The 15,543-nt window shown below is 42.5% G+C and overlaps 1 protein-coding gene across 1 annotated transcript in view; it reads left to right on the top strand.

Annotated features, from left to right (window-relative positions):
• The window catches only part of SYNRG (synergin gamma), a gene marked incomplete in the record, with an annotated part of 2,786,306 nt that overhangs the window by 1,048,873 nt on the left and 1,721,890 nt on the right, over positions 1-15,543 (top strand). Inside the window, 2 exon segments of the mRNA XM_044054902.1 lie at positions 3,066-3,368; positions 3,626-3,865. Of these exon segments, the coding sequence (XP_043910837.1) occupies positions 3,066-3,368; positions 3,626-3,865 (543 nt within the window).

Here is a 15,543-nt window from a genome sequence, read left to right as displayed (position 1 = left end):
GTCTTTATACTGTGGCATCATTCTTGGTGAGGGTAAGATGCTACTCAAGGTAAGAGTCATACCGGCCTGGGCTACATGATCAAAGAGCTCCTCTGTCTTTTTTCATGTAGTCCAGGGAGGTACGTCTCAGGTCATTCACACCAGCATGGACAATGACAAAGTCATATTTGTACTTGCTTTGGAGTGACCTGAGTGCTTGTGTTACGTGGCGGATCCTGGCACCTGACAGGCAGCTTACAGTGACCTTCTCCTTGTTCAGCCTGGTGAGTGGGATGTCAGTGTGTCTGACAATAGAGTCACCTATTACAAGTGTATTAGGTGTGTTGTTTAGCCTTAAGGGCTGTGACTGTGTGGCACACTGATTTTGTGAGCTATGTGCTATATGGGTATTGTTTCATGGTAGGGGTTGCTTGGATGTCTGCTTTGGAGGTCTCTGCTGCTTAGGCAGATTTTTATTTAGAGCCTCCGAGTGTTTTTGTGTGTTTATGTGTTTGGTTTGCTGATTCGATAGGTCTATGTGAGACTGGATTTGTGGTGTGTGTGGTTACAGTCTCCTCCTGACAGGCTGTGCCAGTACTGGGTTGAGAGAGCTTAGCCTCCAGTTTGGCTATATAATTGCATCTCTCACATATATTTGAGCTTGTTGGGAGGAGGAGAGGGTGGTCTGTATACATAAGGCAGTTGTAACATTGCCTCAAGATTCCCAGATTCACCAGCTGAACTGGAGAATAAACCCGAAACTGACCTTTGGACATGCCTGAATAATATAGGGAACTACTTATTGACTGATCAGAAAGAAGCAATATAAGGAGCAAGTGCTTAAAAGGAGTAAAAAAGGATGTAGTGCTTACGTTTATTAGTGTTTACCTATGAGATTACTTATACGAGCAAGTGCAGGGCTTTTGAATGAAAAGAGAGTGCTTATTTTGAGATTTGGAGCAGTTCTAAGGGAAAAAGTGAAGAGCAGACTTTGTGGAGCCGGGAATAGTTTAAACCCGTTTAAGCGGCGCTGCCCGACGCTGCACTGTGCGCAAGACCGCGCAAAAAGAGAGTTGCAGGGTTTTAAGAGAGAGAGATCAAGGAGTTTGGAATTGACCCAAAATGGCCAATAAAACTACAGTTTCTAGGCAGTAACCACTCCTACAGGGACAGGCAGGCTGCTCAGTGTTAACCACTGCCACTGGTGAACACAGAGACTTCCCTTTAGCCCAAGCAAGCACTGGCCTCCAAGAAACTTACAAACAGTTCAGAACAGCAACTCTGTAACTGAACTTTCTTTGAAATTAGAGAAAGTGGGAAAATAGCAAGATTTTTTTGTTTTTTTGTTTTTGTTTAAGGATAGCAGAGACACACAAGTAGCAAACTAGTCAGAACAGTGCAATAAATGACCCCAACACGTGTGTGCTAGGTCAGAGGCAGGAAAAATTAAATTTAAGAAAAAACAGTTTTAAATTAAGTGCAACACAAAAAATGCAGTAAACAGGCTCTAGGTATGTTCTAAATACTGTTTCTAACCCAGATGTCAACTTTTGCAATCAAGAAAACGCCGAAAAGTAGGCAGCAGTGCAGTTTTTCTCAGAAATAAATCACAAGAAAATACTTAAAATCACAAAAGTGGCTCATTTCTTCTCTCAGCGTTTTCTCCTTTTGGTAGGTGCTTCAGCAACAATTTTCAAGCCTGGAAAGACGCCAAAACCACGCGGCTGCAGGGTTTTAAGAGAGAGAGATCAAGGAGTTTGGAATTGACCCAAAATGGCCAATAAAACTACAGTTTCTAGGTAGTAACCACTCCTACAGGGACAGGCAGGCTGCTCAGTGTTAACCACTGCCACTGGTGAACACAGAGGCTTCCCTTTAGCCCAAGCAAGCACTGGCCACCAAGAAACTTACAAACAGTTCAGAACAGCAACTGTGTAACTGAGCTTTCTTTTATATTAGAGAAAGTGGGAAAATAGCAAGAATGCAGGAACTTCATGCCACCTCACCTTTCTTGGCACGAGTCCAATATTAAATTGTAGGGAAGAAAAGTGGTGCTGAAGAAATGACAAGACTAACACAACTGATCTGGTGAGATAACCCACATATTGTGATTTCATGCTGATTTTATGCATCTCACACAGCAGTTAATTCCCTGTAGTTCTTTGAAAATGCAGGTTGTTTTAAGAAAGAATTACAGTCTGTGCCATCTTTGGAGTAACAAACCACTAAATAATTGAGGCAGTATCTTGTAAGATTTCGAATTATAGTAAGTATGCTGTTTAGTCTTTTGCCTTTTTTCCAGTTTCAAATGTATTATTTAGATGTTTTGTCTTACATTTGCTGTCCTGTCATATTTGTGCCTGTGTTGCGGATTCACATTTCATGTGTGATGCAGTCACTGAATTACTCCACAACTGTAATCTGTTCTTTACGTTGTGTTAGAGTTTATTTAGCTGTAAAGAGAATTCCTTTCCTTTGGCTTGACAGGATAGTTGGTAATACCTCAGACATGATTCATGGCAGGCTGCAGAGGAGTAAATGTTTGTCCCCAATTTTGACCTTCTTACTGACATCATCACATAACCTGGACTACTTGGCAGTGGCTGACATAGTTTGGCTTAGGATCAGCAGATGTAGCAGAGACAGTGTGCCAACCTTAGCAGTGGTTGTGGTGAGGGTGTCTTTCAATCCATCTACTTAGAGCATGACTTTGAACAAAAGAGAGTACACATTTATAACTGACTTGCCTCTGGGGATGTTGTTTTTTTGTCATGCTGTGAATATTCTGGCACATCTATGTATCTGTAGTCATCTGTTTAAATGTGGTTTTACTATGTCAATGTGTGGCACATCCCAAACATATCCACTTTATTTTAGTAAATTAAACAGTTTGTTGCCATTTGCAAAGTTATGGAATTTTGTCGTTGACATAGATTAAAATGGAATACTGTTTGTCATTTCATGGTGTGAAACACCTTTGTATGGTCATAGCTTAGTTTTACTGTTTTTAAGTTTTGTGCTATTTTGTCTGTTTTTGTGACTGTTTCTGCATCATATGTCACTATTGTCATTTTCCATTTTTACAGGTCATTCCATGCCATCCCACTCTGCTGTCTCTCACCCCCATCCTCCTGTCTTTCATGATGATGATGAATTCTGTGACTTTATACAGGGTCCTGCTGATGCCCCTGGGCCTTCCACTTTATCCCAGACTTTTCAATCTTCCCAGCCTGCTGCACAGGCTCGGGTGCTACCTAGTGACCAGTCGGGATCTCTGGCCCATCCTTTCCCTTCAGTTCATGCTCCAGCATCCTCGGCGCTTCTTGGTACAGTAGGACAAATTCCCATGAACCCTGTTACTACTACTTCCCAGTCTGAATCCATCAAAGGTAATCTTCACTTTATGAAGTAGAACCTAATCAAAGAGCAATTTTTGAAATGCAGAAATCATTTTTTTATATAGATATTCTTACCCCAATTATTTACCTAATTTGAAATTTAAATATGTGCAGTGCTTATATTAGTTGTCATGTATGAGGCAAAGTCTTCCCACTTCATTATATCACTTTTATTTGCATTGAAACATATTATGCATCTTTGATTTGCTAATTTGTTTTAAAATCCAATGTCCATCATGTTTATTTAGGCCCTTCCTTGGAGGAAACTCTTTTGGCTTCTTGTGATTTGCACGCATCCAAGCGGGCACAGGTTGCATTTAAAACCTCTCAGCATTTTGCTGAAGTGCATTCCCAGTCCTTCACATCAGCTCAGTTTCAGTCCAGCTCAAAGGCCCGAAACTGGAGTGCTGTTGACAAGAACTTAAGTGGCATCTTCACTAGTGAAATTCCCAAGGCTTCAGAATCAATGTGTCCAAATGAAGAAAGTGGTGAGATTTTAAAATGCTTTATAGCCAAAACTCTGCATTTCCTACTGCATCTCAGTACTAACTCTTTTCCTCATTCTCAGTTTCCACCATGTATTAACAATGACTTGCTTGGCTTCTGCTGTTTTCTACGCATCGCTGCTTGCACTGTTAAATTCCATGCATTCTTGCCAATGATGCTACTTTGCCAATTTTGAATGGCAGTTTATGCACTTTACTTTATGCATTTTCTACTTCATGTTTTATTTTCTAACAGCTCAGCATGTTTATCATGGGTATTGACCCTCAATAGTATATGAATCTTTAACAGTTTTTAATACCACAGAAAATTAATGATGTACGAGAGTCTGTGTCAGGTAAGTGAAAATGGTTGTGGTGTCAATGGACTTTTTTAGCTAGGCAAGATTTTTGTGATGTTCATCAGCAGTGCAGTTCAGAAGAGTAGACGAGTTTCTGAAGAGACACGTCTTCAAATTATATGGATTTTTTTTAATTAAGACTTTTGCAGTTAGTTTCAAAATATATTTCAGGATTAGTGCAAGATTTAAAGGACTTGGTTGTCATTTTTACCATCTACCAAAAGATATTGGAATATACAATATTCTAAGTCCTTTCCTAAAATGTGAAGGCTTGCCAGGTTGTAGATTAAAGTTTAAATGGCTGTTTATTGGTCTTTAATTCTGCTTATGCTTACTGTGTGTGTCAAGATTTATTTCCTGAACTGTAATACATTTTCATGCGTTTAGCCAGACCTCTTTGTATTTTCAGCTGTTTTCCACAAGATGCGCTCCCTAATTAATTCTTCACCCAACAGTTTGTGTGTGTTGGTTTTAAAACTGTTGCTGTCATCTGCTTATAGCTTACAACACCCACTGTCCACATTTGGTAGATCATGTTCTGCATGTATATGCAAGTCTGCTGTTCTTGCAGAGTCTCACTTCTGTCACTACAAAATGTGGCACATGTCATTGCTCTAGACTGACTAAACATTTCTGGCATTGAATATTTAATCCCTTTCCATAGAATATGGTGACTACAGGTTTTAGTATAGCATTTGTATTATTGATTACTTGTCTTTAATTCAGCATTTTACACAATCCAGTGTGTCTACTTCATCCTGAAGACTAGGAGCCACAGGCAACAGTTGCTTGGCATTTTCAACACTCTCCATGGATGTGAAACTCCACTTCTCACTTCCACAAGCACAACTCCCCTCCAAATTGTTGCTTGAAAAGTTTGCATTACAGACCAATCCCAGGCTTGCAGAGTGCTTTTCAGTGGCACTGTTGCCTTTTCAATAAAGCTTTTTGGTGACATTTCAGCCTTGTTCAACTGTTAAGGTCAGAGCCAATCTTTGTTCCTCACTTCAGTCGTTGTGACTGTTTTATTACTGTCAGTATAGTGTTAGATGTCTTCTCCCATATGCCAGCCAAGCATGTTATATCTTTTAAGTTAAGCTGAGTGGTTGTTTAATTTTTTCTTGCTGTTATTCTTGAGAATTCTCTGTAGAATTGTTTAGCTGTTTGATTCAGATTGTACTGTAATCAACTATGGCTGTTAGTTTCACCAAATTTCATGTACTGCATTGATTGTGACAGTGTTTTGTCAGCTGTTATTTGGCCTTGACTTTAAGTAAAATGGATAAGGACAAATCTGCTGGGTTTAGAAAGTCTACTAAAAGTGGTCAGACATTACCCTAGTACATGCACACTTTCTGCTTTGTGTGCCTGGGTGTGATATATGTTGACTTCCCTTTGAAGTCTGTGAAAAGTCTGGATCCAGGACCTTTTAGGAATGTGAAAAGAAGCAAATCCTGAAGGAACTGTTGCCAGCTGATTTAGCTTCCACCAAAACCGAGAAAAGACTGAGAAGATTTGAGATGTGTATTTCTAAGTGTACAGTCTGGGTCTCCACATTATAAGGTGCCTAGAGTTTCCCCACACCACCACCACCATATAGTAGAATTTTAAAGATGTTTGGAGTCTTATGAACAATCTTCCCATGAAATTTCCTCCGCTAACAATGTCTGTTATATCGGATCTACCCACAAGGACATGTTTAAACAGCTTTTTCCCTGAACACTAATTTGAAAATTAAAGACACCGACAACAGAAGGAGTGTACAGCCATACCAATATTTTGCATTCTAATGACCGCTTCCCAATAATTACCTGCCACAGTACATAAATCACCAAATCATATGGTCAAGTGCCACCACACTCAATTCAGTGGTAGCCCGAAGGCTACATAACATCTGTCTGTAGTCACTGAAGTTGGAAGAAATGAATACTTTGTAGTCTTAATTCACACTTCACTATAGATATCAAACATTGTACCTGAACCACCAGAAAATTCAGCTTAGTTCCAAAATATTTTTAGCACTGGTCGTCCAAAAACCAAGTTTATCTCCCACATAACAAGCTTTTGATGATGGAGTCTCACAGAATGAAAAACGTTCCACAGTCTGGTGTAGTCATGCAAGCTTTGATCCACATGTGCATAAAAAAATCACAGATACACAAAAAACTAAGTGCTTTCGTCCTTTACATACTGGGACTTCATCAGCATGTTATTTCCTTGAAGAAATAGGTGTATAAAACTGAATTTGTATAGTACCATAACTAAAAATTAATAATGCTAGGGACACGGTCATTTAATCCATAGCTGTGTTGGTGTTTAACTGCCACTGCTGTTCTTTTAACTCTAATCTGAATTTTTCATGGTCTCCCCTTTGTCATCTACTTCAGTAATTTGACCCTGTCATCTTCACCACAGAGACTGACAGTTATTGGACATTAAAGAAACGTATCCTTTTTTAGTGATAACATACGCTGAAGTTGAATTTTATTTTATTTTACTTTTGTACTGGAATTTCTAGATTCTATTTAGAGCTCAGTTATTAGTCTCATTATAGTTTCTCATTTGTGGTTTCTTAAGCAGTTTACTGGACTCCATTTACAGCAGCACATTCATGTCTCCAGTAGTGGAACACAAGTTTGTTTGTTTTTTTTCTGTGCTGCCATTGTTGGAATGAGTACTATGAAGACCCACCACACCCCCATGCTTTTCCTTTTTTTTGTTGGTACTTTCTTTACTCTGTTTATGAAACCATTTCAGATAAATCTTTTTAGATGAAGTGTGCATGTGGGCCACTGGGCACCCAGGGCACTTAACTGTAGCATTTCGATGATTTGAATTCCACTGGTAGATTTTTTTTTTCCTGCACATAGGACATAAATTTACCCTGTTGTCAGTAAGCATTTAAATCAGGAAAAGTTGCTGTGTTGGTAAGGCTGTTGCATTTTTCTGCATAGTAGAAGTTGAGCTGGTAGCATAAATCTCAGTTTATTGTGTGGTAGCATAACTTATTATGGCTTACCATTACCTGCATGAAGCCACCATTGTCAATTCCTAGAACATCAAGATGGAAGAGCTGAAACTTGCATCCCCAAAAGTCCAAAAGAGAGAACCAGTGGGCTTGCCCCCCACCAGCATCTTGTAGAACTCATACCAGTGCTTGTTCCTTTGTCCAAGAGGGTAGGGATTTTTAGGATTTGGTGTTTTTTGCTATTGTGGACTTTCAGTGATAGGAGTGTAGGCCCTTTTGTCTCAGTGTTGCAGGGATCTACATTGCTGACTTTGTGCAGGTGATAGTAATTCCTATTGTTACCATGTGCAAAGCTGGATTGCTTTGTCATTGCTTTTATTGCAAGGGTATTTTTTCTTCTTTGGTTTGACCACTTGCTAATCATGTTATATTTTCACAGCTGTTCCTGTTGTAGTCCATCTCCGTTATTTGTAGCTTTTAGTTTGTAGCAGCTGTCCCAGTTCCCATAAGACACTTTGCAGGTGAGGTGATGACAGTGAACTGTGTCATGTTTGGAAGCTTTTATCACAGAGTCTTCCAAAATGAATATGATTATGTGATCCAGTCCATGTTGCACAACAGACCACAACACACAGTTCCATTTATTCTGTTTTGTCCTTTTTTCAAGCTTCTGAGCTATTTTGCTAAGAGTAGTGCACCAAGCTGTTCCACTGGAGCTGCTTCACTGCATTGTTAGAGTTCTCCCATTTCTCTCCTTAAGTTGTTTATAGTCTTTTTAAATGGCTAATCATCTGCTCTCCTGAGAGAGAAGATTGAGATGTGTGAGCCTCCCCTATCTCCCAAACATACCTTGTTAAAATGTCTTCATTCGTGAATGGAGACATTAGTTTTGGGAAAAAATATTAAGGCAGCAGATGTGCATGATCCTAGTTTACTATTGAGTTTCCTGTGTTTTCTACTAAAAACGAAAATGAATTACCATAATTTTGTTTGATATCATTAGTGGTTAATTAGTTAAGCTCTTTTTGAGGGTAATCCCTTCACTGTTAAAAAGTAAAAAATACATACTCCTGTTGTATAAAATTTCTTCATTGTAGAGCATTTTAGATATTGGGAAGTCCTACACTTCAGTATTACACCACCAGCCTTTGAGCACTGGTTTTATTAAGCAAGTAAACGTATAACAACTACTGCACCAAGCACAGATAAATCCTGTTCCCGGAAAGTTGAAAAATGCTTTAATGGTCAAAGCACCTCAAAGAACACTCCAACACACAACCTGAAAGGCTGGTAATAATGCAGATAGTGAACTCAAAATAACGTATTCAAAAGAACGTTTTCGTCGCCAACTTCTTCAGTAATGTCAGCCATATTGTAGAATCAGTGCTTTTATATAACTTTAAAAATCCATCAGCGCTCAATTAACCAATCATTTTACAATTCATTTTAAAAGTAATTGTAAAAATAGTACATAAGTTTCATTAAAACCATAATAGTCCTGGAATTAAAATTCAAATCACATAATAACATCTCTGATTCACTACCTATTATTCAGTAAATATTTAAAAACATTTTAAAAACTTTTAATACAACATTTTTTGTTGTATTAAAAGTTTTTAAAATGTTTTTAAATATTTACTGAATAATAGGTAGTGAATCAGAGATGTTATTATGTGATTTGAATTTTAATTCCAGGACTATTATGGTTTTAATGAAACTTATGTACTATTTTTACAATTACTTTTAAAATGAATTGTAAAATGATTGGTTAATTGAGCGCTGATGGATTTTTAAAGTTATATAAAAGCACTGATTCTACAATATGGCTGACATTACTGAAGAAGTTGGCGACGAAAACGTTCTTTTGAATACGTTATTTTGAGTTCACTATCTGCATTATTACCAGCCTTTCAGGTTGTGTGTTGGAGTGTTCTTTGAGGTGCTTTGACCATTAAAGCATTTTTCAACTTTCCGGGAACAGGATTTATTTGTGCTTGGTGCAGTAGTTGTTATACGTTTACAAGTTCTTGTTCTGCTACTTGCTCACCTACCGTTTATTAAGCAAGTCCTTGGTTTTATACCCAAGAAGGAGAGGAAAAAAAAGAATGATCAGATAGAGGATTTACAAACCAGGCATCAGATGGATTCTGTGGCGCTTAGCCTATCCATGCCCACTCTGACTCTGAAAATGCCCAATGGACTGGATAGGCCAGCACTGTCTCCACCTCTGGCAAGGCTACCTAGAGATGGACCTTGAGGACCCTTTTGCATTCAATGAGGAGGAAGATGACTTGAATAAAGGTGTGGCAGTTAAAAAGAATCTGCAGAGCAAACTCGTCCAGAACCAGCAGCGTCTGAAAGAGGCAGAGGTTATAAAACTAAATCTTGAGCACTTTAGACAACCCTCTGCACCTTCTCAGCAACCACAGCAAACACCACAGCCACCACTGCTTTTGCCTCAGGCATCACAACTGCCACCATTGCAGCAGCTGAACACCCACCCCCTTGTTTGACTAGTCCTTCCAAAGCTGCTGGATTATAACAAGTCATAGATTCTAAGCCATCTCAACCTCAGAACACCAGCCAGCCAACACAGGGATCATGCCATGTCACACAAACTGTAGCACATGTCAGCCAGTCACCAAGCAAAAAAACACCTCTTCCATACCCTTCTTCTCCATTGTTACTGCATCCGCCTGCTGCAGTTGCCAACTCTTCTAAGCCAGAAAAGGTGGTCATCAAGGCTGCAAACTATACTCGACACTCAACCTGTGTAAGCAGGTTACAGAAACTTTTGAAGCTTTGCGGCAGAGGCAGCAACTAAATTGTGATCTTTTCCCACATTTAGGTTGGTAGAAAATATTTTAATTCGGTGGTATTGATGTATTATTGATGTGCATTCTTTTTATTTTGTTTTCTTGAAAATAAGAGTGAGTAATGTTTCCTTTTTATATGTGCATGTTTTTGTTTTCTATTTAGGGGTTGTGTGGCAAGACTCCTGTATTCTGTCTCCTACAGGCTTTTGAGGGGAGATCTACGTGTGGCATATACAGAGCATTGTCAGACCCCATTCTGATGGACCTCCTGCATATCCGCAAAACAAACAGCATCAGAATTACCCGTTCTGAAGATTTAAACTTTGCTTGTGATACAAATAAGACCTGCTGGACAGACAGTTATGTATCCAAGAGACTACCCCGTCTCTGGAACAGGCTCCTCATCCATGTGAAGCAGCATTCCTCCCTAACCCAATTCAAATGTAACTTGGACAATGGATGTGGAACAGGAAATTCATCTCTGATTCAGCAACTATGTCTCTAATGGACACAGTGAAACCTGTAAATGGTTGCTTTCACAAGCCCCTGCTTACACTTTTCAAGGGTAACAGAACTTGTCATAGATTTGGGATGCATGGCTAGGCTTAAAAAGGCCCTTGTGGTCGTTAGGCTAGTAAACACCTATGAACCTATAAGTACATTAAACAATTGACTGGAGTTGGGATGTGGCTTACTTTTACTTTTTCATCTTCTCAAGATAGTACTTTCATGGCTGAAAATATGCAGGATATTGCATAGCTTCATAGAGGAGGCAGCACCTGTCTGAGTGAAACCTATGACTACTGGTAAAAATAAGCCACCCTGGTGGACCCCAAGCATAAATAGGCTATTCAACAAAAGGAAAAAAAATCTCTCCAAAGCCAAGAAGGAACTGACAAAATAGTGCAGAAAGATACTCACCAGTCTGAATAAACAAATTAGAGAGCTGGGCAAACCTGCCACAGCACAAACTATGAGGCAAAGACAACCTCCCAGGTGAAAGATAACCATAAGGCTTTTTTAATTGTTTGTAACCTCAGGGGAAACACTCAGCAATGTGCTGAGTTAGTCATGAACAGCAGCACTTATTCCTAGCCTGAAGCTATAGCAAACTTGTTGGCCAACCAGTTCACTTCAACACCCCCCCAATCACCTCCCACTGCACCCAAAGAAATATCTACAACCATCCCCCTACCAGTCATTATGAGGAAACAGGTCCTTAACAGTGTTTGCTAAAGCCATAAATTCTGCCTCCATGGGTCCCAACAACAACATTCCAGGTTGCTTCTTAAGTAGGTTAAAACAGAATATGTCAGGGGAACTAGAAACCCTCTAACCACAGCAGTGGAATGGAGGACTGCAACAGTTATCCCTCTGTGCAAGGGGGGCCTATCAGCTGACCTAGGGAACTACAGACCCATAAGCTTGACCAGCCTCATCTGCAAGGCCATGGAGAGAATTGGCATGGACCTGATCAATAATGACATAGGAAATCTCCCAACACTGGACCAGACTCAATTTGGCTTTGTCAGCGGGAAGTCTTGCCTGCATAAGCTGGTGGACTGCTTCATGAGTCACCATGGCCGTAGATGAGGGTAAAACAGTACATGTTAAGTTGTCAATCTCGCCTTCATTCTTGCTTGATGGGTTCGGAGCCGATCCTCGGCTCGGACTCGGCACTTTGCTAAGCTCGAGAGTCACTTTTACCAGCTCGAGGCAGCCCCATATCCCATGATGCAAGGCGGTAAGTACCCAGATCTCGTTTGCCGCTTCGCTGATGAGGTCCTCCTTTTGCCAGCTCCTGGTAAGTGTTTTATATTAAACTATCTTAGCCCCTTTTTCACTTTTAAACTTTATATTTAACGTTTTTAGTTTATATTAAGCCCTTTCTGACTAAAATTTCCCTCCCTCCTTAATTTTTTTAGTCAGGCCTTCTCCCCTCCCATCCCCCCCCTTGTCAGGGGGTGTGTGTGTGTGTGTGTGAGAGGTTAGTTTCTCAATATTTTTTTTGGGATAACTTGTTCTTATTGGGACTGTGTTGTGTGTGTTTTCTGCAACTATGTCCAAAGAAAGGGTCTCAGGCTTCAAGAAGTGTGACTCGTGCTGTCAGAAGATGTCTCTGACAGACGGTCACACTTCTTGCTTATACTGCCTGGGACCTCTCCACCTGCAGGACTCCTGTGCGATTTGTCATTCCTTTAGCCAGAGAGTCCTGCAGGAGAGGAGGAATAAATTGATTTTAAGGGGTCTTCTTAAACCGGAGGGCACTTCGGCTAATTCGGCTCCGAGCAAGACTTCGAAGTCTTCCAAGGCCCAGGCTTCTGTGTCTAAGCCTGCGGCCTCGGTTCCGACTCTTTCTGAGTCGAGATCGGCTCCGGCTGGAGCCGATCCTGGTTTGCATAAACCTTCGGCACTGATGGCTATCGGTGCCGATACTGGTTCAGTCACATCGGTGTCGGCTCCGACTGGCTCCGACCACCATGTGGCTCAGGCTTCAGTGTCGGCGCCGACCGGCTCTGACACCGTTACTTTTATGTCTGTATCGGCTCCGGCCGGAGCCGATGCATCGAGACCTTCTGTCAGTGCCGAAAAGTCCTCGGCTCCGACTGCATCTATGGTTTCGTCGGCTCCGATGGTTCCTTCGAGGAAGAGGTCCAGGTCCCCTTCCTTGGAACCGATACTCTCGGCTCCGGCCACACCTCTCCTCTCGGAACGGAGCCATCGGAGCCGATCATCTAGGTCATCCAGGCTTTCTGACCATGATTTTGAGAGGGTGGTCGGTAGATTATTGAAATCACAGGCACTGGCCCAGATGCTACATAGTCCGTCTCAACAGACGACTATTAGTCCACACCCTCTTGTAGTTCCTCCTTCGACTCTACCTCAGAGTTTGGAGCTGGAGTCTTCGGGAATAGTTTCTGCTATGGCTGAGGGGCGGATACCCCCCCCCTTCTGCTCCCTCAGCATCTACTCTTATCTCCTCTTCGAGACCTTCCTTAGCGGGATTCGGTGGTCGGGCTTCCCTGGTCTCCTCCGAGGGGGTGAGTGGCATCGGACCCTTGTCCGACCCCACTCTTGCCCTTGGAGCCTCGGCCTTGGTGAGCTCGGCTCCGACATCTGCCTCGGAGCCTTCCCTTTCGGTGGGCCCTGGAGTTCCGGTTTCTTCGGAACGGGTTCTCTCGGACCTCCCTGGGAGGGGGGCCTTCGAGGTGATGAAGAGTGTGCTGGCCACTGGACTCAGCCAGCAGTCTGTTCCCTTAGCTCCTCCCTCTACGGTGCCTGTCGATATCTCTGCCATCTCTCTTGCTCCCGGACCCAGAGATCCTCTGCCTCAGGTTTCCCCACTTTGAAGAACCCCCTCTTCCGAGGATTCTCCTGATCAGTCAGGGGATCCTCCGCGCAAGAGGATTTGTAAGAGGAAACACATAGACTCCCCTGAGTCTATCACTTCAGATACCGACTTAGATGAGTCGGAGGGATCCCCAAGATCCCCCTCTGAGGATGTCTCCTTTTCAGACATCCTGGAACTCCTAAAACAGAGGGGAAACTGGCCCTCCAATAATCCCTCTGAGGATGAGTCGGTATACCTAGAGGCGTTTGGATCTCGGCCCTCCACCTCCTGGGTGTCTCCGCCTTTCGACCCCCTCATGGAGGTTATTGCTCGAAAGGCTTGGGCTGCTCCTGACTCTGTAGAGCCAGTTCCTAGGAGGCCGTCAAAATTTATTACTGCCCCTTCAGATAAGCAATTCCTTACGAAAGGTGTCCCTGCTGATGCCATGGTGGTGGCGGCTGCCACTAAGAAGGAACTTGCAGATCCTTCCGTACCTGTCCATCCTCCTAATAAGGACTCTAGGACCATGGATAGGTATGGTAAGCGGATGTTCTCTTCAGCGACCTTTGCTATGCGTTCGCTGAACTACTTATGTCACTTCACCAGACTCCAAAGGGACATCCTTAAGGAGCTAGGTGAAGTAGTACAGGATCCCACAGCTGCAGGGGCTCAAGAAAAAATTGCTTCGCAGCTAGGAATCCTTAATTCTATTGCTAACTCCTCAATGCGACTGATATCATATGCAGCAGATGGAGCGAGTAGGGCCGCAGGTACATGTGTGGCTCTTAGACGCCAAGCCTGGATGCGGCTCTGTAATTTTGCAGATCCCTTTAAGGCGTCCTTCACAAACTCTCCCTTTGATGGGTCAGCTTTGTTTGGCCCTCAAGTGAAGGATACATTGACCAGGTGTGAGCAGGACGGCAAGACTCTTTCTGCCGTAGGGGTCCGTTTTTCCACTCCTTCTAGACCTTACCCTAAAGGACAGAAGGGTGGCAAGATGTGGTTCCGCAAATCCCAAGGAGTCACGTCGGATACACGTGGTCAGTTTACCCCTAGAGGCAGAGGGGGTAACAATAACAGACGCCACTCGAGGCAGAGGGGGTCCACAAAACCAGGGAAGCAGAGAGCCTCTCTCTGACAAGCCCTTTCAGCATCCCTGAGATGTTGCCCGACTGTCCATCCTTGGAGGCAGTCGGGGGAAGACTATCGCTGTACCCAGAAGCCTGGCGTTCCCTCACTCAAGACAGATGGGTACAGTCGATCATATCCGAGGGTTACAAAATTCCTTTCGAGGAAAGTCCTTTCTCTCACTCAAATTCCCTTCCAGATGTACCACCCGGTCTAAGGGAAATTGCAGAGTTAGAAGTATTAAAACTTCTACAAAAAAGAGCCATTCAGCCAGTTACAACAGACCATTCAGAGCCCGGAATCTACTCAAGATTCTTTTGGTCCCCAAAAGGCGGAGACTGGAGACCAATATTGGATCTCAGCAGACTCAACAAGTCTGTGAGAAAGACAAGATTCCGAATGGTCACACTTCAGTCAATTCTGCCCTTCCTAGAGAAGGACAACTGGATGTGCTCAATAGATCTTCAGGATGCGTACTATCACATAAAAATTCACAGACGCTCCAGAAGGTTTCTCCGCTTTCGGCTGGGGTCCAGTCATTTCCAATTCAGAGCCCTGCCCTTTGGTCTCACTACAGCCCCCAGAGTGTTCACCAAATGTATGGCAGTGGTCACGGCTCACCTGAGACATCAAGGATTCCAGGTGTTTCCGTATCTCGACGACTGGCTCCTTTCAGCCACCACCAGGCATCAACTTCTTCAAGCCAGGGATTACACAATAAATCTTTGCACTCAATTGGGAATTTCGATCAACTACGAAAAATCCTCCTTATTGCCCTGCCAGTCTATTACTTTCATAGGCGCAAACTTAAACACTGTTCGGATGTCAGCAACCCTCACAGACCAAAGAATCTCAGATATACAAAGTCACGTGAGGATCATCCTAGCCAGCAAGAAAGTACAAGCCAGAATGGTTCTAAAGGTGTTGGGCCTCATGGCTGCGGCCATTACCCTTCTTCCCCTGGCCCGCTTCTATATGCGCCTGCTTCAGTGGATGTTGTTCACTCAGTGGTCTTACCAACAACTTCCGATGCATCACCAAATACTGGTGACACAAATTTGCAGGAATCATCTTTCATG

Source organism: Protopterus annectens, chromosome 13.part0, assembly GCF_019279795.1.
Source record: "Protopterus annectens isolate FY-2018-M chromosome 13.part0, PAN1.0, whole genome shotgun sequence".
Classification (NCBI taxonomy): Eukaryota; Metazoa; Chordata; order Ceratodontiformes; family Protopteridae; genus Protopterus; species Protopterus annectens.
The sequence above is the reverse complement of the archived record's forward strand: the minus strand, read 5'-3'. Positions and strand labels throughout refer to the sequence as shown.